This window comes from Mixophyes fleayi, chromosome 3 (assembly GCF_038048845.1).
Source record: "Mixophyes fleayi isolate aMixFle1 chromosome 3, aMixFle1.hap1, whole genome shotgun sequence".
NCBI lineage: Eukaryota > Metazoa > Chordata > Amphibia > Anura > Limnodynastidae > Mixophyes > Mixophyes fleayi.
Window position 1 is genome coordinate 16,800,408 of NC_134404.1, and position 27,373 is coordinate 16,827,780.

General features: G+C 42.0%; 1 protein-coding gene and 1 long non-coding RNA gene across 2 annotated transcripts in view; one reads left to right on the top strand and one right to left on the bottom strand.

Moving 5' to 3' along the window:
• The window catches only part of LOC142143356 (uncharacterized), a 115,027-nt gene that overhangs the window by 48,227 nt on the left and 39,427 nt on the right, over positions 1-27,373 (top strand). The gene's annotated exons all lie outside the window — the stretch shown is intronic.
• SCARA5 (scavenger receptor class A member 5) overlaps positions 26,534-27,373 on the bottom strand; it is a 343,414-nt gene continuing 342,574 nt past the window's right edge. Inside the window, exon 9 of the mRNA XM_075201143.1 lies at positions 26,534-27,215. Within this exon, the coding sequence (XP_075057244.1) occupies positions 27,079-27,215 (137 nt within the window). The 3' untranslated portion in view covers positions 26,534-27,078. The remainder of the gene's footprint in view (positions 27,216-27,373) is intronic.

Consider the following 27,373-nt stretch of genomic DNA (forward strand, 5'->3'; position numbering starts at 1 on the left):
TCTTCGTTTTTGGTCTCTTTTTTGCTCTTTTTCCTCTATGTCCTGTCGATATCTTTTTTTGGGGGAATACATGCGATTGTCCCCTAACGGGTCTTTGATTTTATGTCGTAATCCTACAAAAGATGATGAGGTCGTAGGAGTATTCACTGCCTCAGAATCTGTATTAACTTCGTCTAAAACTTCAAATCTATTAGTAACATCAACTGGACAGTGTTTTCTAAATTTAGTTTGTCTCTGGTCCCGTTCGTACCTTCTTTTATAAGGCACAATATTCCAATGCTCTTTAGTATTTTCATACCTATATGTTTCTTTAGGTCTATTCCTCTGATTATAGGATTGGGCATAATTTCTTTTATCCATAAAATTATTTCTATTCTGATTACCCCCTGTAACTGCGGAGAACCTACTCCAATTACGTACTTGATTCTTTTCATAATCTAGTTTGTCCCTCTGAAATGTCTTTTTCTTAGAATCAATCACTTTATTTTTAATTCTAGTAACTTTTAAATTTTCCTCTTTCTTAAATTTCTCTATTTCACCTATAGTATTATGTTCCTGCAGAGTAATTTCTGCTTCTTTCAATTCTTTATGGATATCTTCTAGTATCTTATTTTTCTCTGATACTATGAGTCTCATTAATTGAAATGAGCAATCATCTAAAATTCGATACAATTCCTGAAGGAATCCCTCATTTGTCTGTCCGAATGTAGGCATTTTCAGTAGTCTTAAACCTCGGGGAGCCCGGCCTAATGGGGATATATATAAACACATTTACAGTGTTGTTTTTTGCCATGACAGGATAATGGTGAAGACAATGTTATAAATCAATGTACGCTCCTCTTATAAGTTCCGTTGGTCAGTTTATCAGTATGTTCTCGGTAGATGTTCTCTAGAGTGACCTTCGGACTCTGTGTTTCATAGTGGTCTATATTCACATTTGGTACCTGTATATTTTGTCCCTAAATATATGTAATGGAAAAGCACCAGATAGAGCCTTGAGGCACGTTGTGCCCCCTCAGACGAGTATGAGGTGAAATTCACTCGTCCCTTGAACTTGCAACATTTCCATACCATTTGGACTCAGCTGTGTACCATGTCTGATGTCTGGCTGTAGGGTGTTGTTTATAAGGGGTACACGCCCTTGTAACCACAAGCTAAACATTGCAACCATTAAAAGCTGCACTCGTGTGGTATTTTGCTGAGCTGAAGAATTCCTCGACTTGCCAGCTCCGTGGATGTCTGTAATTTATTTAATTTCGTCTAAACGTTCCATGACCACAATCAAACTCTGCTGAACACTGACATCATTCATTACACAAAGCCAACTAACTCTTACTTGATGCCTCGGAAGATGTTCGTATGTCAGAATTCATTATCTTGTTATTGCTTATAAGGCTAGGAAAATATTAGTTTTTCCATAATGATGAAAAACTCCGCTATTTATCTTTCAAAAACAGGTGGAGCAAGTTTTATTTTTGTTTTTGAAGCTTCATGACTGGTACAAACTGGAGAACACATATTTACTAACAAAGACCTATAGCGTCACATGATCTTACCATGAGACTACTAGACCTGCGTCACACACTGACTTTTGGTCACTAGAAAAAAGAAAAATGTATTCGATGCTGGAAGTTCTTACAGGACTAAGGTCAGGTCCTAACTGGGACTAAAGAGCAGCTCTAGTGTACTAACCACTGTGGTCCAGACTTGAATACATGTCTAAGGCAAAAATAAAACATTGCTCAGCCTAATGATGTCCCACCATCATTTACTGGGTGGCCACAACAATGTCTATCCATCGACACTCAGTGACGGAGACCTGTGGCTAGGTTATTAGCAGTAGGGCTAGGAGGCTGACTGATGCTGTGCAGCACAAGTTAAGAAGAGCTGGTGTGCCAAAACCAGGTCACTAATTCTCTCAGGCATACCAGCTCTTCTGACAAATGCCAAAGGTGCCATGTTGTCGATCCAGGCCACGCTCCAGCCAATTCAGTCCAGTGGTCAGTTGGCTGCCCCAGTTTGTTAGTAAGAACACATAGCGTTTAATTTATTCACAGGAATCAAAGTGTAAAAATGATTTTGGAGGAGACAAGTCTGCTTAGATAATTGTAAAAGTATAAACTGTGGTGATGTGAGTCGCAACACTGGCTTCGTTCCACTACCGAGTCCAGCTCAAGCTCCTTACCCTAACCCAACTCCTCCATACATGTTCCGTCTCATGTCTCTCCACACTCCTTCCTATGCTTTCCGTTCTGCCAATGACTACTACCTCTCTTCCTCAATTATTAACTAATTTCACTCCCACCTCTAAGACTTCTCTCGTGCTGCTCCCCTCCTCTGGAACCCACTTTCCCATTCAGGCTCTCTACCTCCTTCCAAGGTTTCAAATGTGCTCTCAAAATCCATTATTTCATCAAAGCCTACCAGCTCTCCTTCTAGCCTCACGAGCAGGAACCTCTTCCCCTGTGTCCTCCTCATCTCATTACTTAAGCCACCAGCTCACCTGTGTCTTCTCTTCTATCCTCTGCCAGTGGCTCTGATCTTGTTTGCTGTGCCCATACTATATAGGGTATAGACTCAGGTTGTGCTTGCTTACTCCTCCACCTCTAGTCATTCTAAGGGACTATTCCTCACTGAGCACATTATTTTCTAATTGATTTGTCTACCCGTTAGCTGTATATCATACTGTTTTGCCTATTTTGATGTGCACTTTTTTTTGCCTTTATTGTAGTGTCCTGTTTGTGCTTGTATTGTATTAATGTATTCTCTATGTACAGTGCTGCGGAGCTCTTGTAGCGCCTTTTAGATAAACAATAAAATTAACAACAATAATAATAAAAAAAGTGTAACATCCAATCAGCAATTCGCTTTGACTGATCTAGTGCAACTTAGACTATAGACGTAAACGTTTGATTGATTGCTATTGGTTACTCTTTTTGTTCACTTTTGCTTGTTAGCTAGTACATAAATCCTATGACCGCCTGTGGCTGAGTCTATAGGAACGGTTTTCTAGGCCTTTTCAGCAGAGGATCAATAACTCTTCTTCTTGGGTTCTCAGAAATTCCTTTTCATTTCAGCGTGATGTATTTCCAGAAACCTTTGACGTAAAGAATGTTCCTACATATCTTCATACCTCTTCCCTGTAAGGGTCCAGGTGGCGGATGCTGGGTTGGGGGTGTCCAAAAGAAAAAAAACTCTAAAAAGACACATATACAAAAAACATATTTATATCCCAAGTCGGAGGCTTCCAAGATTCACCCAGCTCTGCACCAGTAAAATATGCACCAGGTTTATGATCAGAGTACACGGGATACAATTACTCCCAACGAGGTCATAGGTAAGAAAAATTTTTAAACATTTGTTATGATAGCAAAAAACACATTTACTATAAGGTTTGATGTAAATTTTTTAAACTGTATAATAATACAGCAGATATAATCATCTCACTCATGTACGAATAAAAGAAGCACAAAATTCACTATAAAATACGGCCACAAAATCATATAATATAGGCACTATCAAGGAAGAAAGCTTCAAAGGCGGATCCACAATCAGCCAATCAGAATCGGCTAGCTAGTTCCTGCGCTGTCCTCATCATTATGGATTATGTATTTGCACCTGTCCTCAGGCACCTGTAGGGGGTATGGCTACTGATGGGTGTATCAAGGAAGGAGCGCTGATAAATGAGATCACTAACCTTCTCTAACCATTGTAAATCCACCGTGAATGCTTACATGTACATTTGTATAAAAGTGTTTAGCAGTGGTGTTTATCGTATCACAAGGGCGATTTGAATACCTCCAGCTGGTGTAGAGTTTATGACACTCAGCCGCTCCCGGCAAGAACAGGTGACAGTGAAGAGGTAAAGCATGTGCATACCTGCTCAGACTGGACCGGTGAAGAGGTTTGTTACTGCTCTGGGTCAGTATCCATGAGGCAGGCAAGTATTGCTTTTAATAGAAACTTGGGGCGATAGAGGATATTCTTTCACTGTGATAAGCATTGATAGAAAAACAACTATATTGCTGCATTTTATTTTTTAATATACAGACCCCTAAATCCCTGAATCAAACAGGGCACCGGGCCAGGTCTGCCTAAAATAGTGTTGATATGTGAGCCGGTATGTTGGTGCACGTACGATGGTCTCCGTCAAATGATTATTTTATTGTTTTGCCTTTTGGGAGATGCTGGTGAGATCACAAAGCGGTGCTCACATTGGGATTGATCCATGTTCCAAAGTAAGTCCATTTACGTATCGTCTCTCTGCGCATGGCCAGAGATTGACATTACACCTGTGAGCGCAAATGCTTGCAATGCGTGTCTGAATGCAAATGACATGTATGACTGTCTACGACAGTCAGGGTGCGCAGAGTCCTGTATTTAGTAAGTAGGCTTGGCTTCAGCCATATCGTTTGCACTTATTTCAGGGCAGGTGTAAGTACCGACTCATAGTGATGTCTGGCATGGTATAGTCTTTGATTTAAAAGTTACATGTATGCGTGCCAGTGGCTAGCACAGAACATGTGTATGCATTTCTGGTGTGACCTTTTATTGTACTTACGCATGTGCAGATCCTGCAGTCTGTTCTGTGTGTCTGCATATGGCAAGTAATGTTTAGGCAGAGCGTACTTACACCCAGGGCCGGTGCTAGGGTCCACGGCGCCCTAGGCATTTTAAAAAAAGCGGCGCCCCCCCCCCCGCAAAAATCGCCGCCCCCCCCCCCCCGCAAAAATCGCCGCCCCTCCACCCCCCAAAAATCGCCTCCCTCCTCCCTCCTCTCCTTACCTTGTCTCACCACCGCCGCCTCTCTGCTCCGTCTCCTCCCCTCCACTCACTGACACTAGTAAGTGGAGGGGAGGAGACGGAGCAGAGAGGCGGCGGTGGTGACAAAATAGCCTCTTCCCCCCTCCCCCATGCATCTGAATGCTGTGCGGCGGCCATGACAGGTATGGTCAGCGGTAGCCGCACAGTTTTAAAGGCGCCCTCCAGAGCCCGGCCTAATGGGAGCGCCGGGCCTGCTTACACCCAGATTCTAATGGAAGCTTATCTTGAGACGAGCTTGGATTTCAGTATGGTCAGAACTACACTCAAGCTCCGTGCACTTTTTAAACACGCAATTTACGTGCAAGTTGCATTCAGATTTGAATCCGGTACATTATTTATTTCTCACTTTTGATCTTGGACAGAATCTTGTGGTCACCGCACAGATTACTGTTGTCACCTGATCCTAACGGTGCTGCTAAATCAGAGGACGACCTAAGCTACATTTGTTGTGCGGTTCGGTGCTAATCCCCATATATCCAGTACACAGTCTCACAGTCTCCTTATAGGCATGTAAGGAGGTGATTCATATAACTGAGATGTTACTGATTAGCACTGTTACCTCCCTAAGTGGAGAAGCACTATATTATATCAGCACACTGCTATGGCCATCTGGTGTTGTGGATAAATCTGTCTGTTCAGTTCACAGTCCGCCCAAATACAAGAGAGATGAGTCTTATGCAGAATGATTCATCTTCGGATGTAACCTGAATGCAACTTGCGTTTAAAAAAAAACATTTATTGTACGCACATTCGCGGGATTAAAATACAAGCGGATCTCAAGATACGTTTTCATTTGCATCTGGGTATAAGTACGCTATGGCTATATCAGACGCGGGCTGGGAGAGGCGTGGCTGGGGGGCACACAGGCGGCCGCATCTCATGAAAAGGGATGCGGCCGCGTCATAGCGGCCTGACCGAGCGGCCCGGGGGGCCGATGCCCCCCTGCCCCCCAGGCCAGCCCGCCACTGTGCTATATGTTACTTGCCGCATGTAGACACACAGAACAGACTGTAGGATACACACATGCATATGAGCAAAAAGTCCCATCAGAACGCATGCACAAAAAAATATTCTATAAAGTAAATGAGCAACTCTTAATACTATAATCATTAATAAAAATATGTGTTTAAAAGATATACTTTATATACTTTGCATTAAGTACATAAATCAGCAAGTTCTTAATGCGCACTGTACATAAAATGCATTCTTATAGTTTCTCTTTTTTGCAAACATATGTTCTAGCATACATACTCAACCGTCATCACTATCAGTTGGCACTTACACAAACCTACGGGAAACCCAGAACTTCAATTGGCTGCATCTGCGTTGGCACGCCGTTACTGTACATTGCCTACGTCCGTCCAGAGGTAATAGCGGAGGTGAATGGTGAAGTTCATTATTGAGAAAATACCCCTCCTACAGATTCTTGGGAACTCGTGTGTTAATTGCATCCCAACACACGCCAATATTTTGGGGGCTTGATAAAGTTTCACAGAGAGTTCCCCATGGAAGTGGGGCTGTTAAGAACAAATGGAACGTGATTTAATAATACCATGCAAATGGTCTAATTGCCCTGGTGGAATGTGTGGCGGAATTTTGGGCACCACACCACAAATAATGTGATCTCATTCAATAGCATCTTTTTTTTTTTCAACTTCATTAAACCAATCACTTTTTTCATTTAGGAAACAATTACGCAGAAAATGTGGCTAATTGATCTTGTTTTGAAGCTATTTTTATATCTCCAACAATTTTGGAGTTCAGCTGAGTTTTGTTTTGCTGGAGAGCAAGAGTTGTGTTGTAGTAACGTTCGGGGCTGAGGACTGTGTTGTGTGTCCTGTGGTTATTGTGCCGTTTTGCACGCCCAAGGCACATGTTTTCCATAATGCTTCATTGATGGCTGTACAAACAGATGAACAGAAAGACAAACAGAGCAATTTGAATTATTTTTTAATCCAATTTAGATCTTGGTGGATGGTTCAAGGAAAAATAAATAAAACAGGTTTTCACGGCAACGACAATTATTGACTTGGAGTTGATTAAGGATTTTAACTATTGTCCAAATTGTGTCAAGATAATGGGTAAGCAGGAAGGCAGATACTGTAACATAGTTTGGAAGCCCTGGTCCAGAATTTAATAATACAGGATTTTATCCAACTTCCAACATATAGCAGGATTACCGCGTCTTCCATGGCGAGACTGGACTTGGTCACAGCCAACAGAGTACACTACCTGCATTTCCATTTCTGGATATGGCCATTATGTGTGAGTACATAAAGAAACAGAAGTCTCTGATAATATACAGTGACTCCACCTGAGTCGATCTCTCTTCTGGGTTGGAAATCTCGTCAAGGTCTACCAGGTGTAGACTCGGAAAACTCCTGCACAACTCACACAAACAAGAGGATAGAAAGGGATAGGTTACCCGACAGCTTTATTAATTGGTCTGGCAACTGGAAGGCCAGTAAATCAGTGGATAACAAATAGATAAAGAGGAACTTGTCCTCCAGTAATGTAAAGTGGCTAAAGTGAGGGTAATATTCAAATCTACACCTACAGGCACACATCCTAAACTGGCTAATAACATGTAAATGCACACAAGGGAGGTCATATGAAAGGGAAAAATACTGTGACTTAGGGAAGTATACAGTTGGTATGAGTCCAAGCCAGAAGAAGAAGTAGCAGCAGGTGACTTTTAAATACCTCAATTATGATAGTGAAAAGACAATGAGCTGAACTAAATTCCTATCTGAATAGGGGTGATAAGAACAATATATCTTTCTCTTGAAGAAGATGATGGGGAAAAGTAGACCCGACAACAATAATGAGTATGACTATGTAAAGAGGATGAGTGGAGTAGTAGTCCCACAATGATAATGACTACAAATGGGCAAAGAGGTTGAGGGCATTTGTAGTCCTGTGTTAAATAGTTCAAGGCCAGAACTCTACTTCAAACGGGTCACTGTAATGGAATTCAGCCCTGTGTGTGGTGCAAAGCAGGATTAACTGGGCTACTATTACTTGCCCTAGGTCTAGACCAGTTCTGGGTTCTTGGTGAGCACTAAAACTAAGGATCAACTAGGGTAATGAGTAGAAGTAGTAGCAGCAGCCACCTGGAACAACTGGAACAGATCAGGACACTCTGGAGCAACTGGAACAGATCAGGACATTTTGGAACAACTGGAACAGATCAGGACACTCTGGGGCAACTGGAACAGATCAGGACATTCTGGAACAACTGAAACAGATCAGGACACTCTGGAACAGATCAGGATACTCTGGTACAACTGGAACAGATCAGGACACTCTGGAACAACTGGAGTCTGCAGTCTCTCTCCGGAGTAGTCACTCTCCCAGTGACTGGTGTGCTCACTGAAAGGCTTCCTGCTTTTGGCTGCGCTGCTTATACTTCCTTGGTGGTTGCTTTCTGAAAGGCGGCAGTCCCAACAATGGCCACTTCCTTCTGGCGTCAATCTACTCAGTACTTGTGAGAGCTAATGTCTTTTTCACCTCTTTGGCTCATTGGGCATACTGGGAGGAGCCTATCATGGCTAAAAACTAGTGATGGTCACTGACTCCCGTGTTTTGGTTTTGATTTTGGATCTGGATTACCTTCGGGTTTTGGTTTTGGCAAAACCACCCTGGTTTTGGTTTTGTTTGGTTTTGGTTTGCAATTTTGTTTAAAAATCAAATTGTTTTGGCCTAAATTAACCTAATTTAGTGCTCCACCTGTTTCTTGGATAAGTAAGCTAATTCTAAAGCTAATAAATTAGGAAAAAAACAGTTTAATCCCTGGTAGGCCGTCCTTAATTCTGCACACAAACCTGATTGTCTTTCTCGCTATCTTAGCCTATTGGCAATGCAGCCATCGTCCTTGGGTGTAAATTACACCCTACACTTATAGTTAAATAGAAATGGACAAAGGCAGTTTGGTTTCTGTCTGCATCAGCCCCCCCCCCTCCCTCCACTTGTAGTCAAATAGAAAAAAACAGCCGGTATAGACTGTACAATAAAAATAGAAATGCACAAAGGCAGTTTGGTGTCTGTCTGTATAGGCCCCCCCTCCACTTGTAGTTAAATAGAAAAAAAGTAGCCTGCATAGACTGTACTATATAAAACGAAATGGACAAAGGTTGTTTGATGGCTGTCTATGACCCCCCCCCCCCCTCCACTTGTAGTTAAATTGAAAAGAAGCAGCCTGCATTGACTGTACTATATAAAACAAATGGACAAAGGTAGTTTGGTGGCTGTCTATGAGGCCCCCCTCCACTTGGAGTTAAATACAAAAAAAGCAGCCTGCATAGACTGTACTGTATAAAACGAAATGGAGAAAGTTAGTTTGGTGGCTGTCTATGAGCCCCGCCCCCCTCCACTTGTAGTTAAATAGAAAAGAAGCAGCCTGCATAGACTGTACAATAGAAAACAAAATGGACATAGGTAGTTTGGTGTCAGTTTGTATACGACCCCCTCTCCACTAGTAGTAAAATAGAAAACAATTCAGCCGGTCTAGACTGTAGAATAAAAATAGAAATAGACAACGGCAGTTTGGTGTCAGTTTGTATCTGACCCCCTCTCCACTAGTATTAAAATAGAAAACTATTCAGCCGTTATAGACTGTAGAATATAAATAGAAATGGACAAAGGCAGTTTGGTGTCTGGCTGTGTATGACACCCTAACCTTATCGTGAAATTGACAAAACAGCAACCTTTCAAGACTGTACGTGATATAGAAATGCCCCAAGTCCCTTTCCTATTTGGGGGTAGATTGCACCCTACACTTATGCTTACACTTATAAGTATACTTTTTTTTTGGGGGGTGTGGTTTTTTCCCTGATTTAAAAAGACTATGTACTTTTTCAGAGGCTTTTCCACATGACATACTGGGAACACTACCATTTAACCCTGGTGCCAGGACCTGCTTGCTGATCCTGCTCATATGTGGACTGCTTTGAATCCATTTTAATGAGCCCAAAGCACTTGTAGTGAAAAATATTCAATAGATAGTGCTGCTAGAAGAGACTTTATGCAGGCAGAAAAATTGTTGTTTCACACTGGGGAATATGAGACACCCCAAAGCATTTGTAGTGCAAAATATTCAATAGATAGTGCTGCTATATATGACTTTTTGCAGCCAGAAAAATTATTGTTTCACACTGGGGAATATGAGACACCCCAAGGCACTTGTAGTGCAAAATATTCAATAGATAGTGCTGCTATATAAGACGTTTTGCAGCCAGAATAATTATTGTTTCACACTGGGAAATATGAGACACCCCAAAGCACTTTTACTGCAAAATATTAAAAAAAATGCTTCCTCTATCCTCCTCTCTTCCTGCTCTAATAATTGCTAGCAGAATTTCAATAATAATTGAAAGAATAAGGTATACATTAATTGCTCTGTCCCTGCCCTACTACAGCCTGTGACCTAACCCTGCTCTCTCTCTCTCTCTGTCAAATGGGGATGGATTGCTGTGGAGGCTGGTATTTATGCATTTCAAATATCGCGAGAACCGAGCTTTGAGATCCGTCGAGGTCGCAATGACGTTTTGCCTCAATTTCGAATCGGAATGGGCGGGAGATACCGAACCGAGCACTCCCGGTGAAGTTCGGGTGGGTTCGGATTTTGGGGAACCGAGCCCGCCCATCTCTACTAAAAACCAACAAATGTATTTTCAGCAGCTTTATACTGCTATTGCCAACCCAACAGAGTGCCGGGACTTGCAGCAGGTGACTATGCAGGTGCTCTTGCGTAGTAACTGTGATGGGATGGGCTTACTATGCCACTCTGGTTACCAGTTTGCATGGATTTCCGGTAGATATAACTTGCCATCACTGAATACTCCTACTGGCACAATACCAACAAGTCGCCAACTGCAATGATCAAATATGCACTCACATGGTGCCCCCAGTTTTAGGAGGGTATCACTGCCACCACCAGGGTCTTTTGTCAACTGCAACTGTACTGCGCTACCATGGCTGTGTCAGGTCCACGCTTAACTTTTATTTGTTACTAAACCTTCATGTTTAGTGTCATATTTTCATGTATTTACTATACACCATAGACCTGGAAGGCGAGAATGAGGACCTCCAGAGGTAGGTGCCTGGGTGTACCCACCTACACACTCCCACCAACAGTTAACTACATACACTACATAATAGTGTAATAAGTATAAATTTTATGCAAAGCCACCTATATTTAAAGGATTATATTTTAGAACTATATTTACCATAATTAGGTCTATAGCGGCATGGTTCACGGTTCACTGTACATATATTTATGAATTATATTTATTGCAATTATGCTTTAAGTTCAAATGTAAACTTACTTTTTAAATTGGTTACACTGCTACAACGTCTGTGTCTGCTTATCCTATATTTCAGTCCAATGCACTACACCCATGGAAATTGCCAGTTTTTTTTTTACTAAACATTCAGCAAAGAATTGAAACTCTGATGACGTAGGCACCCAACCACAGTCACACTGCACTGTTCAATAAAGTTGTAACCTTAAAATGAAACCACGTTATCTTCTAATGTGATGTAGACACCTTGTGTTGTAATCTAAACTTAGCAGAGTATTACAATGCGTTTCTCATTTGTTCCTAATGATTTGTTTTATTCTTCTAATACTGCATGGCACTGCATGCATTGTGTGATGATTTAGGATTTAACCCATACCTGCATACAATGTTCTGTAATGACCTTTTATTCACAGGTCAATTTCATTGGTAACGTCTGAAATTAAGCTTGAAGGTGAAATGAGCTAATCCTACATGAGTGAAGTGCCCGATGAGGTACATTGCAGAGTTCAGTATGTACCCTTCTTGTTTCTACAACAGTGACAGCAATATGTTTCTTTTGGAAGCTTTGGGAATTAAGAAAGAATCCACTTGAGAATTATTTTTCTAAATGTAAAACAGTAATTCTGAGAGCCCAGTCCCGCTGCATTGAGCCGACCACAAACATCTTGCAGTGTTCAGAGTGTTTGGCTAGACGAGCCATTGAGCCCAATTGTGTGGCAGTTCTTTTATTCATTTATGTAATTAATTACCTAACTAATTAATTGTACCAAAGATATTCCTAAATGTGTTTTTTCTCTGGAGATGTTGCCTATAGCAACCAATCTGATTCTAGCTGTCATTTTGTAGAATGTACTAAACAAATGATAACTAGAATCTGATTATTTGCTATGGGCAACATCTCCACTTGTTCACACCCACAGCTTAGTAAATATACTCCAAGGTTTCAGTAAGAGACAGTATATTGTATAACATAACTGAATAAAGTGGAGCGTAGCACTGGAATATACAAGATATGGGAACAGTGATCTGTATAGTGGTTAGTCTTCATTCACTGTATAATCAACAGCTTACAGATACCTTCTTATAATGCTTTTTATAATGTATTGCTCAAATGTGTAGCATTCCTTAATTGCATTTAGAAAGGGTCCAGAAGCAAACACATAAAGTGATCTCCTGATGTTCCAGAATGCCTTAGCTCCACCCCCTTGACTTCCTATAAAAGCCTGGCCGGTTCCTGTCTCCAGTGTCTGATTATTGTGCTCTGTGCCTGTGACCTAGCTCCTGTTCCTGTTGCTATTCCTGCTTCCAATCATCAACTACTCGTGTACCTGTGGTGGTCGAGTACTGATGGGAATCCTTCCCTTGCCTTGCCCTCCAGACACGAGTCAGGTTCTTTTCTGTTCGGATATCCGGTGGTCAGGAGATAAATACTTCAATGAAAGAGACAAGGATTGGTCAAACAACTTGGGTTTATTGAGAATGCGGTAAGGATAGTTTCGGTAAGACACCGCGCCACTGACCCCTTCAGCTCAATAGTAATGACAAAATAATGCGTCTGATCAGCATAGAGCACAATAGCATTTAACATATGACATACACCTGGTGAGTATAAGGCAGAATAACGATAACATCTTCAATGCACATTGTCTAATAAGGCACACTGGTAATCACAGTTACTACTTTCACGTTAACAATATCTGACTGGTGATGATGCAATAACCATCAATAATAACCCATCAAGACTCTTACGGTCACTACCGCGCCCACTAGAGGGCTACTTCTTATTCAGGTCTTTGGGGTACCGTGCTATTCCCTATGGGTCAGGCGCCCCACTTTTAGCATCTACTGCTGAGTTAACTTGAATTGCAGCGGTACCACTAACACTGAATGTCACACCTTCAATATTAATAAATCAATTCTTAGGTAAATCATATAACATTAACATCCATCTCAACATTTGGTGCACCAATATTATCCCTGGTTACGTTACCATATTTTCCACTCAGTCCTGGGCTGACCTGTGCACAGGAATTTGGTAGTGTTCCAATGTCCTGCAGAGGTTTCCATCAAGGGTTAAGTATTATAGTAGAAAGCAGGGCTGTTGCTCATTTCAGCCACAAGATGGCGCTGTTCTCTCAACAGTCAATAAATCTCTATCAGCACATGTGCTCTGCAACAGGGTATAATGTCCAGATATCAGCACACACACAGGATATAGCTGAAACGACCGTCTTAATTGTTCCCTGCAGCATGTGTCAAGGAATAATCTGGGGAAAAGCTCTCACAATCCTTCCTTGTACAAGAATGCAATGTCAGTTTTGGATAGATTCTCTCATCACTCTTCCCTCTGACACTGGGGTGTGTGCAGTACACTGCAGGCTAGGGTTTTACCTTGAGACGGTTCTGCAGTTAGTGGAGACTCTCTTTGGCACCCCGCTGCGTGTCCCCAGCTGTTCTCCGTCCGCTTTGCTGGCAATGTCACAGTTCTGGCAGCAGCTTATCTTCTCTCTGCTCGGCTGCACGTCCTCCCCCTTATTCCTTCTACCATGCTGCTCTCTCTCTCCTCCTTCCTGCACATCCTCTTTCTGTTACTCCCCCAGCCAATCAGGGCCTTCATCCTCCTCCTGTCAATCACTCCTGGGCACACGTTTTCAGGAGCACAATTAACCCCTTGTAGCCCTGCATTTTAAAAGCGTTTATGCACTTCCTCTGTGCTGTTCAACAGGGCTTTGGGGTACCACATACCCACCTCAGCTTGCCCTCTACTTCACCTCTGCCTCAACCACTGGACCTCTACACCTCTCTGTGTACTGAACCCAGCTTGTTTGACCTTTCTTACCATCTCTCCTCCAGTTAGTCAGCCTTCCTCCCTGACACTGGGCTCCTTTCCTGTCTCCAGACCATGACAGATAGCTTATTACCCAGTTTGTGCCTAATGCACTATCCAGGGACAGTCTATACTGGGAGAACTAACAGAGGGTCCTATCTCCCTGCACACAGCTTCCTCTGTATAACATACACCAACAGGTCTGTGTTCTTATATTACAGAGCACGGTACCTACTATCCTACCTACTACTTAGCACTAGGGTAGTGCTGGAGAGAACTAATGGACCACTTTTCCACGGTGACACCATTTTATCAACTGATTTTATTAAAAATTTGTGGCCAAGGGTCTGATCTCAGCTTCCGGGTGGTATTGGGCCACAGCAGTAACAGTTACTGTAACTTACCACTTTGTCGGATCAGTCTCCTGGTGCTTGGGTAGTGGATGGCCCAGATTCAAGCTTTTAGTTCAATTTCTTTAAAAAGCAACTAAATAAGTATTAAAGAAACACAAACAATTAAACAACTTTATATATGATATATAACTTATAGTATTTTTTAATATAATTGTAAATTAATAAACACTTTTGGATTTATTTTAATACTTTCACTATTTTTAAATGTACTACAATAAAAACATAATTTAGTCTAAGAATAAGGTATTTTTAATGTTTTGGTTCTGATAAATCCCCAGATAATTGATATTCCAACTCAGTATAAGGCTGAAGCTCATTACTGAGTTGTGGGAGATTGGGAATCAGGCTCTCAGCCACGTGGGCTCCAAAGTCTCTCCAGTTTTTTCCTGATGTGCAGCAATCAGTTTCTTGCCAGCCATCTGCCTCAGCCCAGGTCCAGGGGTGAGGTGGCCCACAGAGATGCTGTCTTCCCTTCATAGGAGGGCTTCTTGTGGACCACCCGACGGCAATCAGGACCATCAGCAGGACCAGGGCTGGTCCACTTTCTTCCTACCTACTACTGTTCCTTTTAGCTTCTAACTTAACCCTTCAACTCACTACTTCTATTTCATCAGGTTCTTTTTCCAAGGGTCAGTACTAATAATGTATGGGTTGTAATGGTTTCTATGTATGTCAGAGGTTGGTCTGGTACTGGCATTTATTTCCGCTGTAGAAGTTTGTCCTTGGGGCTTCAAAAAAAAGCCCCAAGGCTTTTTTTTTTTCCGGTGCAAATGGGCTGACTGGTCAACCCAATAATCTTGGCATCTTCTGTTGTGCTTACTGGCCTTATCATGTTCCGCTGGCCCTGGTCAGAGGTGCTCTTAGTACATTGAGACTCTTACATATGAAATTTCAGTAAATAGTGTAACAGGTATGAAGCAAGTGGTCATTTTTGGAGCATGAAAAGTAAACAATAAAATGCCAAGATATTCTACACTGGAATTCTCTTTGTATTGTATATCAGTCACTAGAATGCTCGTTGTATTGTGTAGAGGTCACTAGAATGCTCTCTGTGTTGTATATCAGTCAGTAGAATGTTCTCTGTATTGTATATCAGTCACAAGAATGCTCTCTCTTTTGTATATCAAGCACTACGATTGTCTCTGTATTGTATATCAGTCAATAGAATGCACGTTGTATTGTGTAGAGGTCACTAGAATGCTCGCTATGTTGTATATCAGTCATTAGTATGCTCACAGTATTGTATAGTGGTCCCTCAACTAGACTAGATTGGATTAAATTGAAGTCACTTGGCGTTGGTGTCATAGTGCTGGCGGCTCCCAGGAAAGAACCACTTCGCTGGGGTAGCTATAGGAGTCACACCACATCCGGCCAAGATGCTTAATCATAAGAGGACAGGTCATGAGAGACAAACTGAAGTCAGAGGATTGCAGAAGATAGAATAGTGATAGACGAGGTCAGAGTCACGGTATTGGAGAAGGTAGAATAGTCAAAGACAAATCCGTGGTCGAAGAATTGTAGAAGGTAAACAAAACAAGTCTTCTTCGAAGGACAAGCAGAGATATCCAGAACAAAAACTTGTTCCTGCAAAGGTTTGGTAGAACTGAGGGACTGCATAAGCCATAAAGGCTACAAACAAGTGAGACAAATTGTTCTGATTAACTTGACCTTTTCACTGAAAGACTGATTGCAGAGTGGGAAATCTGTGCAGAACTCCAGGTGAGGTGATTAGCCAAATTACTATTCTTAGCAGAGCGCTGATTACATTAATTAAGATAAGGGGGTAAACCAATCAAGCTGAGAGTTTCCGGCGGGTTGGAAAAACCAATCAAATTCTAGCTATCATTTAGGGCATTCTACAAAATGATAGCTAAAATCTGATTGGTTGCTATAGGCAACATCTCCACTTTTCAAGCTCGCCGGAAAACTCTCAACTTGATACATTTACCCCAAGGTGTTTGTAACTGTCATAGTGAACTGTTTTCTGACTTCTCTTATCTGGAGCTAGTGTCGTGAATCCTCAGATTAATTGTTTTCTGTCAGCTGTCATCTGGAGCTAGTGTTGTGAATCCTCACAGCTGGTAGGTTTTGTATTTGATTGCATCTCCTGGACATAACCATTGCTCATTTATTTCTTTGGCTGTATAAAAATACACCCACATTAGACAAACCATGCACGGTTTTCATCACCCTGATTTTTCCATTACGGCATGTTGGTAGAAGAACTCGTGTCCAACAGGCCAAAAGTTGCCAGCCCACTCCTGAGCAGTATTCTTTGAAGTTGAAGGTGTCAGACTGGATACTTTTCTATGTATTCCCGATTATCCTGATGTTGATGAACTGAACCCTTACCATAATGTCAAAATTTTCCTAATCGTGCACTGCTGAGATTTGATTTTGAGTGCAGCAAACCTGCTACAATTTTTGATTAATATAGCAAGAACATATAACCGCTAATTGGTGTGGCTAATATGTTCATTAAAAAATATAACAATGAAAAATAATTATTATGGGCCTCATTTAAAGTTAGGGTAATCTAGATTTTTTTACATGTAGCACACAGATTCTGGGAGGCTATATTTTAGCACTGCAATTTAGAGTTGAGCTGGGGTGCACCATCGTTTCAACTTTAAAACTGTCTGCGCACATTTCCAATACCCCCGCAGAGCAAAATGGTTGTGCCAAGGTGCAGTATTGCATCCTCTAACTAGATTTGCAGTGCAATAACCCTCCAGCTAGAGGTACACCCACACAATAAATACAATGAAACATCTATTCTGAATAAAGAACAAAAGCTTTGGGGAGGCCTGGTATGAGGACAGATTGTGCCACAAGTCCTATAGATTTCCAAGTATCATGTCGGAACTTAGCCGTCGGTTGCATCATCCTCAGCACATTGAAGTTTTATTTTTATTTTTTTTGCGCAATACTGAGAACATTTTTCATGTTCATGCTCAAATACATCCCATGTGTTTGGTCCATTCCCAGGGTGAATGTGCACATTTTTATGGATAAACACAATTATTCAGTGAAATTCATGCTAATGTGCCATGAAAAGTTTAGAAAACTTGGTCTATCTACAGCTCTTTAACTTGCCATGTGCTGCATGGACCATTAATAGATGGAAGTTGTTCAAGGCATGTGGCAAATCCTAAAACAGATCTAAACTATTTCTCTAAGCCCATACGTATTATAATGTTATAATAGTCTGTTGTTTATCTAATATAGGTCACTCAGCTCAGGAAAGTAAGCTTTTTTTTTTTACTTGTAGATACACAGTTCACACAGATAAAAAAATTGATATTACGTACTACTATTATTTTTATATCTACTGTCTTTCAATTCAGAAACTATTTTCTGTGGTTAAGGGTAATAGCCCTAATCATTTTAGAGACCTGCACTATGGTAATACCTTCCGTAGATAAATAAGCTTCCCCATGCCATTGTGAGATATAACAATACTTAGGGCAGACTTGGCTAACTTGTGGCACTCCAGGTGTTGTGAAACTTCAAGCCCCAGCATGCTTTGCCAATATATAGCAGCTTATTGCTGAATGGGTATGCTGGGACTTGTAGTGCCACAGGTTAGCCAAGCCTGACTTAGGGGTATATTTATTAAACTGCGGGTTTGAAAAAGTGGAGATGTTGCCTATAACAACCAATCAGATTCTAGTTATGATTAATTTAGTACATTCTACAAAATGACAGCTACTATCTGATTGGCTGCTATAGGCAATATCTCCACTTTTTCAAACTAGTAAATATACCCTTTATGCCTCCGATAACGGAGGTATCGCTGGAGGTAATCCCATAAGTATGAAGGGAGAAGGCAAAACAAGCCTTTTCACTGGCAAAGAGCCTTAAACCATTTGATATAGGGCCCACTGTGTTACCAAATAATTTCTTTAATATTTTTCACATCTTGGAAAATCATTTACCCGCCATAGAAATCAGACTCAATGTTCTACAATTTCCTAGTTTAAATTTTAGTCCCTTTTTAAAGTTTGGGACTATATCTGCTCTTGATAAATATTTTGGCACTCACCCTGTTATGAAGAAGTCCATAAATATAAGAAATTATGGTCTATTAATTACAGAACTTAGGGGCACAGTCATTAAACGACGAAAAGCCGACCAAAACAGGTGGACAGAAAACATTACCCTATATTTACACCAAATAATTCCATGGCTGCTAGTGGAAGGTAAAGTTTTTATACCCTAGGGGTCTGAGTCATTAAAGAGAGCAAAGAAAATAAAAAGAGTAACTTTGCACCTTGGCTAAACCATGTTGCATTGGAGGGGGAGAGAAAATTAGAGTATGGGGACAGATTTATAGTTGAGGTAGAGTATATCCTAGATCAACTTTCAATTTCAGTGTAAAAATAGTATCAATTATTAAAAAAAGTTACCAGGTATTTTTGTGCTACATGACAAAAAAAAGTTAGTGTTGGGTATGTGGACTGTGTTCGTTGGTAGGACATGGGTGCAGATTTTGCATTTTTGTTTTTGCAAGGGAAGGTGCCAGTCTCTGATGGTGATGAGAGGGCACTTCTAACGAGCAGCTTTCTTAAGTTCGGAGGTTGTTTGTATGAAAGGAGAGGTAAATCTGGGAATATTTCCCTCAGTCTATTGTCTTTCTGAAATATGGGCTGAAGATCAGCAGCAATTTTCCCCAAGATGTTCATGTGGGGATTGTAAGTGACCACTAGGGGCACCCTGCTGTTGTCCTCCTTCTGTTTGTAATCATGGAGGCTACTCCTTGGCATTCTTGTGGCTCTGTGGACCTGTTCATCTATAACTATTGGATGGTATCCTTGTTGTAGGAATGTACTCCTCAGTGATAGCAGGTGTTGTTCTCTGTTTTCACTGTCTGAACAAATCTGAATGTATCTCAGAGATTGCTGTAAATGAGGGACTTCTTTATGTGTCCTGGGTGAAAGCTGTTCCATGTCAGATATCCTGTTGTTTGTATAGTATTGTTTTTATTGTATAGGGTCATGTCCAGGAAATGTATCTGAGATCGTTAAGAGTGAGTCTAATGGTTGGGTGAAACTTGTTGAAGTTTTTATGAAAAGAAGTATGCTAGAGGCTTCATTGTGCGATAAGAATTCCTCCTCTAGTTTAGCCATGAAAAGATTAGCATACTGAGGTATCATCTTACTACCCATGGCACTTCCCATACACTGCAGGTATATGTCTTTCCCAAAAGAAAAGTAATTATAATTGAGTACGAACCTGATCAGCCGCAGAGTCGTCTCTGTGGCTAGACTGTTTACTTAAAGGTAGTGTTAGCATGCGGCTTTACCATCCTTGTGGTGTATGTTAGATTACAGAGTCTCCACATCCACAGTTGTCAGTTTTTCAGTGATGTGGAGCAATTCTTTCTCAACGTATCGGTGAGAAGATGTTGTTGCACTCTAGTTCTTATGTTTCTCACCAGATGACATCAGCTGAGAAAAATTATGATATTGGAAACAAGGAATTATTGCCATCAATTGTGCTTTTTCTCACCGATCACAGAAATCTGGAATTTTTACGCACTGCTCTTTAATTGTCCCCTAGACAGGCCAGATAGACTTTATTTTTCTCTCGCTTTAACTTCATAATTTCTTACCGACCTGGATCCATAAATGGCAAAGCAGATGCTCTCTCTAGGAAGTTTTCCAAGCCTCAGCTAGAAGAAAACTCTGTGAAAACGATTCTACCTGAGCACAGAATCTTAGGGGCTAATGTTTCTAAAGGTTTAATCTCTCTTTTGAAGAATGGTTTTGACGCTGATCCTATCCTCAGAAATCCTTTTTCAGATGTTAATTTAACATTTCATAATGGCTACTGGACTCAACTTCATCGCCTTTATGTATATGAGTCAGTATGAGTAGAAGTATTAAAATTCGTCCACGATTCCAAACCTGTTGGACATTTAGGAGCATATAAGACTCAAGAATTGTTAGCACGTTCTGTCTGGTGGCCAAATTTTAAAAGAGATGTTAAAAGATATGTTTCATCATGCCTGCCTTGCCCGAAACAAGACTCTACACAACTCACCACTGGATTTTCTCCAAACTCTTTCTATTCCATCTCGACCCTGGGGCTCTATCTCTTTGGATTTCATAGTCAATCTACCGCCTTCGAAAGGGATGTCAATAGTCCTGGTGTTAGTGGACGGTCTTACCAAAATGGCTCATTTTTTCCTTGTTAAAGGAGTACCCACTGCTGAACAAACTGTAGAGCATTTAATTCAGGAAATATTCAGGCTTCGTGGCATCCATGATGATATAGTTTCTAATCAAGGTGTCCAGTTCACTTCTAAGTTTTGGAACAGTTTTTACACTGCCCTTTGGTAAAGGTTAAAAGGTTAATCTCTCCGCTGCTTTCTATCCACAGTCTAATGCATAAACTGAAAGGACTACTCAGACGCTTGAACAATATTCACAATGTTTTATTAGTTACCTTCAAGACGATTGTCTGGATTTTCTATCCACTGCTGAATTTTCTTACAGCAATTCTAAACAAAGTTCGATTTCCCAAAGTTCTTTCTTTGCGAACTTTGGATTCCATTCAACATTTATTCCGAATCTCCCAGTTTCACATTAACCAATTCTGTGGGGCATATTCAATTGTCGGCGGGATGGCCGAGAATCCCGCGGTCCGCGCACGATTACCATAATAATCGTGCACGGAAAAACAGGTAATATGGTAATTTACTCGCTGGATTTCAGCTCGCGGCTCCCTGAGATTTTACCGTATTACCTGTAGTAGTTTTACCGCCACAGGACTTTTTAACAATTGAATACGCCCCTGTGACTGATAGAATCACAATTGTACAAGAAGCTCAAAAAAGGCAAATTGACACTTTGAGAGAAGCTCAAGAACATTACAAACAAGCTGCAGACAGACACTATAGAGCTGTACCGAATATTGAGATTGGAAACAAAGTCGGGCTATACACCAAAAACCTCAAACAACAGTCCAAGAATTGCACTGTTTAAGATCCTATCCCAAATTAACCAGCTTGATTACTGCTTAGAACTTCCAGCCTCTATGAAATACATCAGGTATTCCATGTTTCAGTGCTTAAACTGTTTCATGATAACCCCTTTCCTGGTCGGATCTTGGCCCGAACACCTCCAGTCATTGTGGAAAGAGAAGAATAATTTGTTGTTGAAAAGATCCTGGACTCTAGAATCCACAGAAATAGATGACAATATTTGGTGAAATGGGAAGGGGGGTGTTGATATGGTCTGAAAGAAAATTCTTGGGAGCCTGCAGAAATTGTTCATGATTCTAGATTAGCCAGACAGTTTCAGTTTAGTCATCCTAAAAAGGCTGCTCCTGAAACATCAGATGTCGTTCTGGAAGAAGGAGGAGTGCTGTCGGAATTCAAACCCAGGACTGCAGCTCTGCTGACTGAGCTATTCTGGCTGCTGCATAGTTCCTTGCCTTTATTCTGTGTGTCAGTTCAGTTTCACTGACCTCCCAATGTTCCAGCATGTTCTGTCTCCTCCCCCTGACTTCCTATAAAAGCCTGGTCTGTTCCTGTCGTCCTTGTCAGATTATTGTGCTCCTGCTAACAATCTAGTGCTTGTTCCTGCTCCTTTTGCTGCATTCTGCCTCCAGTTAACTAATACTCAAGTACCGACACCGGAATGTATTCCACTACGCCTCTGTCTGAACCCTTTGCCTTTGTTATGGCCACCAGTGCAGCATAAACTCATAGAACAGTTTGAAGAGGTCTTCGCCTTTAGCAGCCGCCTTTCCTGTAGAGACTGGTTATGCTCACAGGTACTCAGATGCTCCCAGGTCTTATGCTCAGAGTAATATGAGTTTATGTTTACACGGTAGCGCACAGATCAGATGTCAGCGGACTGGGAAGAGCACCAGAGGCTATGTCAGGTATAGGCAGAAAGGTCAAGGTCACAGGCACAGGTTCAGAATCCAGGGTCAGGCAATAGATCAGGGTCAGAAGCACAGGTTCAGGAACAGGCAAGGGTCATACACGGGTAATCAATCTCAGGTTAAACACGAAACACAGAAACAAAGTAGCAGGCAGCAGTACTGGGACAGGATGCTATAAGCGGCAGTGAGGCTCAGTCCTCACTGCCTTAAATAGAACAAACAGCCAATGAGAACAGAGCCCTACAACAATCCTCAGGAGTAGCTTAATTGATTAGATCACCAGTGGCCAATGAGAGTAAGGTACACAGCCAGTGCAAATCAACCCAAGTGGCTGTATAATAAATTACTGGCATACAGCCAGTAACACAGGAAGAGTTCCCCTAGATTAGCCACTATTGGCTAAGATGAGCCAGCCCTGTATGCACGCGCCCGAGTATCCCACAGCAGGCGCTGTGGCAGGTAATGCAGGCGTCCCGGTTGTTGCCTAGGCAACCGGGACGTCGGGAGTGGAAGTGACGTCCCGGTCATCATAGCGACAGCCGGGACGCCATGGGTCAGAGGCGGAGAGTTGCGGTGGTGCCCACGGCCGCCACGGCTAACAGCCTTATTGCCTTACTGTGTACCGAACCCGGCTACTGTTGACCATTCTTTATTATGTAATCCTCTTATGGCCTGTCTTCCCTGTTACAATGGACTCCTATTAAGTTTCCGGACGGCTACATTGCCATCCAATCGCACACTAACCTGCTACATAGACTGTGTGACTGCGCTCACTGTGTGACATCACCATCCAATCACACACTAACCTGCTACATAGACTGTGTGACTGCGCTCACTGTGTGACATCACCATCCAATCGCACACTAACCTGCTACATAGACCTTGTGACTGCGCTCACTGTGTGACATCACCATCCAATCACACACTAACCTGCTACATAGACTGTGTGACTGCGCTCACTGTGTGACATCACCATCCAATCACACATTACCCTGCTACATAGACTGTGTGACTGCGCTCACTGTGTGACATCACCATCCAATCACACACTAACCTGCTACATAGACTGTGTGACTGCGCTCACTGTGTGACATCACCGTCCAATCACACACTAACCTGCTACATAGACTGTGTGACTGCGGTCACTGTGTGACATCACCATCCAATCGCACACTAACCTGCTACATAGACCTTGTGACTGCGCTCACTGTGTGACATCACCATCCAATCACACACTAACCTGCTACATAGACTGTGTGACTGCGCTCACTGTGTGACATCACCATCCAATTACACACTAACCTGCTACATAGACTGGGTGACTGCGCTCACTGTGTGACATCACCATCCAATCACACACTAACCTGCTACATAGACTGTGTGACTGCGCTCACTGTGTGACATCACCATCCAATCACACACTAACCTGCTACATAGACTGTGTGACTGCGCTGTGACATCACCATCCAATCACACACTAACCTGCTACATAGACTGGGTGACTGCGCTCACTGTGTGACATCACCATCCAATCACACACTAACCAGCTACATAGACTGTGTGACTGCGCTGTGACATCACCATCCAATCACACACTAACCTGCTACATAGACTGTGTGACTGCGCTCACTGTGTGACATCATCAACCAATCACACACTAACCTGCTACATAGACTGTGTGACTGCGCTCACTGTGTGACATCACCATCCAATCACACACTAACCTGCTACATAGACTGTGTGACTGCGCTCACTGTGTGACATCACCATCCAATCACACACTAACCTGCTACATAGACTGTGTGACTGCGCTGTGACATCACCATCCAATCACACACTAACCTGCTACATAGACTGTGTGACTGCACTCACTGTGTGACATCACCATCCAATCACACACTAACCTGCTACATAGACTGTGTGACTGCGCTCACTGTGTGACATCAACATCCAATCACACACTAACCAGCTACATAGACTGTGTGACTGCGCCCACTGTGTGACATCACCATCCAATCACACACTAACCTGCTACATAGACTGTGTGACTGCGCTGTGACATCACCATCCAATCACACACTAACCTGCTACATAGACTGGGTGACTGTGCTCACTGTGTGACATCACCATCCAATCACACACTAACCTGCTACATAGACTGTGTGACTGCGGTCACTGTGTGACATCACCATCCAATCACACACTAACCTGCTACATAGACTGTGTGACTGCGCTCACCGTGTGACATCACCATCCAATCACACACTAACCTGCTACATAGACCTTGTGACTGCGCTCACTGTGTGACATCACCATCCAATCACACAATAACCTGCTACATAGACTGTGTGACTGCGCTCACTGTGACATCACCATCCAATCACACACTAACCTGCTACATAGACCTTGTGACTGCGCTCACTGTGTGACATCACCATCCAATCACACACTAACCTGCTACATAGACTGTGTGACTGCGCTCACTGTGTGACATCACCACCCAATCACACACTAACCTGCTACATAGACTGTGTGACTGCGCTGTGACATCACCATCCAATCACACACTAACCAGCTACATAGACTGTGTGACTGCGCTGTGACATCACCATCCAATCACACACTAACCTGCTACATAGACTGTGTGACTGCGCTCACTGTGTGACATCATCAACCAATCACACACTAACCTGCTACATAGACTGTGTGACTGCGCTCACTGTGTGACATCACCATCCAATCACACACTAACCTGCTACATAGACTGTGTGACTGCGCTCACTGTGTGACATCACCATCCAATCACACACTAACCAGCTACATAGACTGTGTGACTGCACTGTGACATCACCATCCAATCACACACTAACCTGCTACATAGACTGTGTGACTGCGCTGTGACATCACCATCCAATCACACACTAACCTGCTACATAGACTGTGTGACTGCGCTCACTGTGTGACATCACCATCCAATCACACACTAACCTGCTACATAGACTGTGTGACTGCGCTCACTGTGTGACATCAGGAAAAGGCTGAACACAACTTAAATGAGTACGGGTAAAAAGCCAATTAATTTGGGGGGTAAAAATGCTCCACAGTAACCTGCTAAACCAGGAATGATATCCTAAGAGTCTCATTTAGTCGCATTTTCGGCTCTGAACATACGCATAAAGGTTCTCAAAATAAGTGTACTTATGTGTCCAACTCAAAAAACAGCAGTTTTTCTGCATGGGCACGGTGGCTAAGTGGTTAGCACTTCTGCCTTACAGCACTGGGGTCATGAGTTCAATTCCCGACCATGGCCTTATCTGTGAGGAGTTTGTATGTTCTCCCTGTGTTTGCGTGGGTTTCCTCCGGGTGCTCCGGTTTCCTCCCACACTCCAAAGACAAACTGGTAGGTTAATTGGCTGCTAACAAATTGACCCTAGTCTCTATGTGTGTGTGTGTGTGTGTTAGAAAATTGTAAGCCTCAATGTGGCAGGGACTGATGTGAATGAGTTCTCTGTACAGCGCTGCGGAATTAGTGGCGCTATATAAATAAATGGTGATGATGATGAGACATGAGTCAGCCATGCACATGTATAATAGCATAGAGAGACATGACATTGTCAGTAGTCGCATTACCCTATTCGTACACACTATAATGTCACAAGAGAGAATAGTGCCCTGACAGTGTTATTAATACATGTGAAAGTTGAATTTGACATATACAATATAATGAACTACAAACACTCCTGCATCTGTTGTTTATCCCTTTAAAAATCTTCTTTCCTGCATTAGTGCAAACGGAAATAACAAAAATGTCATCCAAATATACGGACGCAACGCTAGTGAATAAAGTATTATAAGCTGGAAGGGTCAATGAGGGGATTATACATTATTTATTTTTTTGAGGAAAATCTGTTTGCTTGTTAAGTTCAGGTTATTAGCATGGACAGGTCTACTGAAACATTCTGTCCTTTACGTGGGGCTTTGTGGCTGCTTATAAAATGTAGAATTACAAAGGATGGAATAAAAATAAAAATTTATTGTACTTTTCCAAGACATTTATAGCACATAACCAACCCTCACAGGTGATTTGAGCCTATATGGCTCAGTGGTGTCTGAAGTCGGACCACAGAAGTAGTAGAATCACCTCCCAACATCCCTGCTCATCATTGGCTGTGAAACCATCTTGTTTTTCCTTCATCAGATTACAAAGTATCTGCTACTCTGCAGGGCTCACCGATGTCAAATACATACAATTTTAAAGAAAAAAAACACAGTACAAAATAAAAGAGTTTTATTAGATAGACAAACGTGCAGTCGTAAAAATATTCCTGTTCTGAAAACTTTGTTGTCAATGCATATTTGTCATTATATAAAAAGACTTTAAGGAGTAAATTTACCAAACTTTCGAAACACCAAAAGTGGAGGTGTTTCCATATCAGCCAATGAGATTCTAGCTATTGTGTTCCATAATGTATTAGATAAGTGATAGCTAGAATCTGATTGGTTGCTTTTGCCAAGGCCTCTACTTTTCCCATTTAGAAAGTTTGATAAATCTACACCTTAATGTTTTATCTTCTTTGGCTTCATAGTTAAACACCTGCAATAAATGGAAGTAAAAGCTGGATTGCACATTGAAGTTTCCTTCCTCGTGAGTGTGAGGACGATAAAGAAGCAAAGTCTTAACCGACAGTCGTATATAAAATTCCCTCAGTGATGCTTTGGCCAAGGCACATAGTAAGATCCTGCAGTCTTTATGCTCTACATCCGCTTGGATTTAATGTCTCGTAAACAATGTCCCAGAGTCCTTTGCTCCCCTTGCTCACTGTTTGATACAGGTAACTCCGGCATCCTCAGCATGTCCGCAGTTAGTCTTGCCCCATCCAGAGAACAAACACTGTAGAATAGACTCCTCCGTTCCTTTGCAAGCAACGTCGTCCATCCATATACGCCCGAAACCTGTGAAAACAAGACTCTGTTTATTAGCTTCCAATCCTTCACCAAGACAAAGGCCCTAATTCATTAAGGATCTTAACTTGAGAAACTTCTTATTTGTCTCCTGGACAAAACCATGTTACAATGCAAGGGGTGCAAATTAGTATTCTGTTTTGCACATA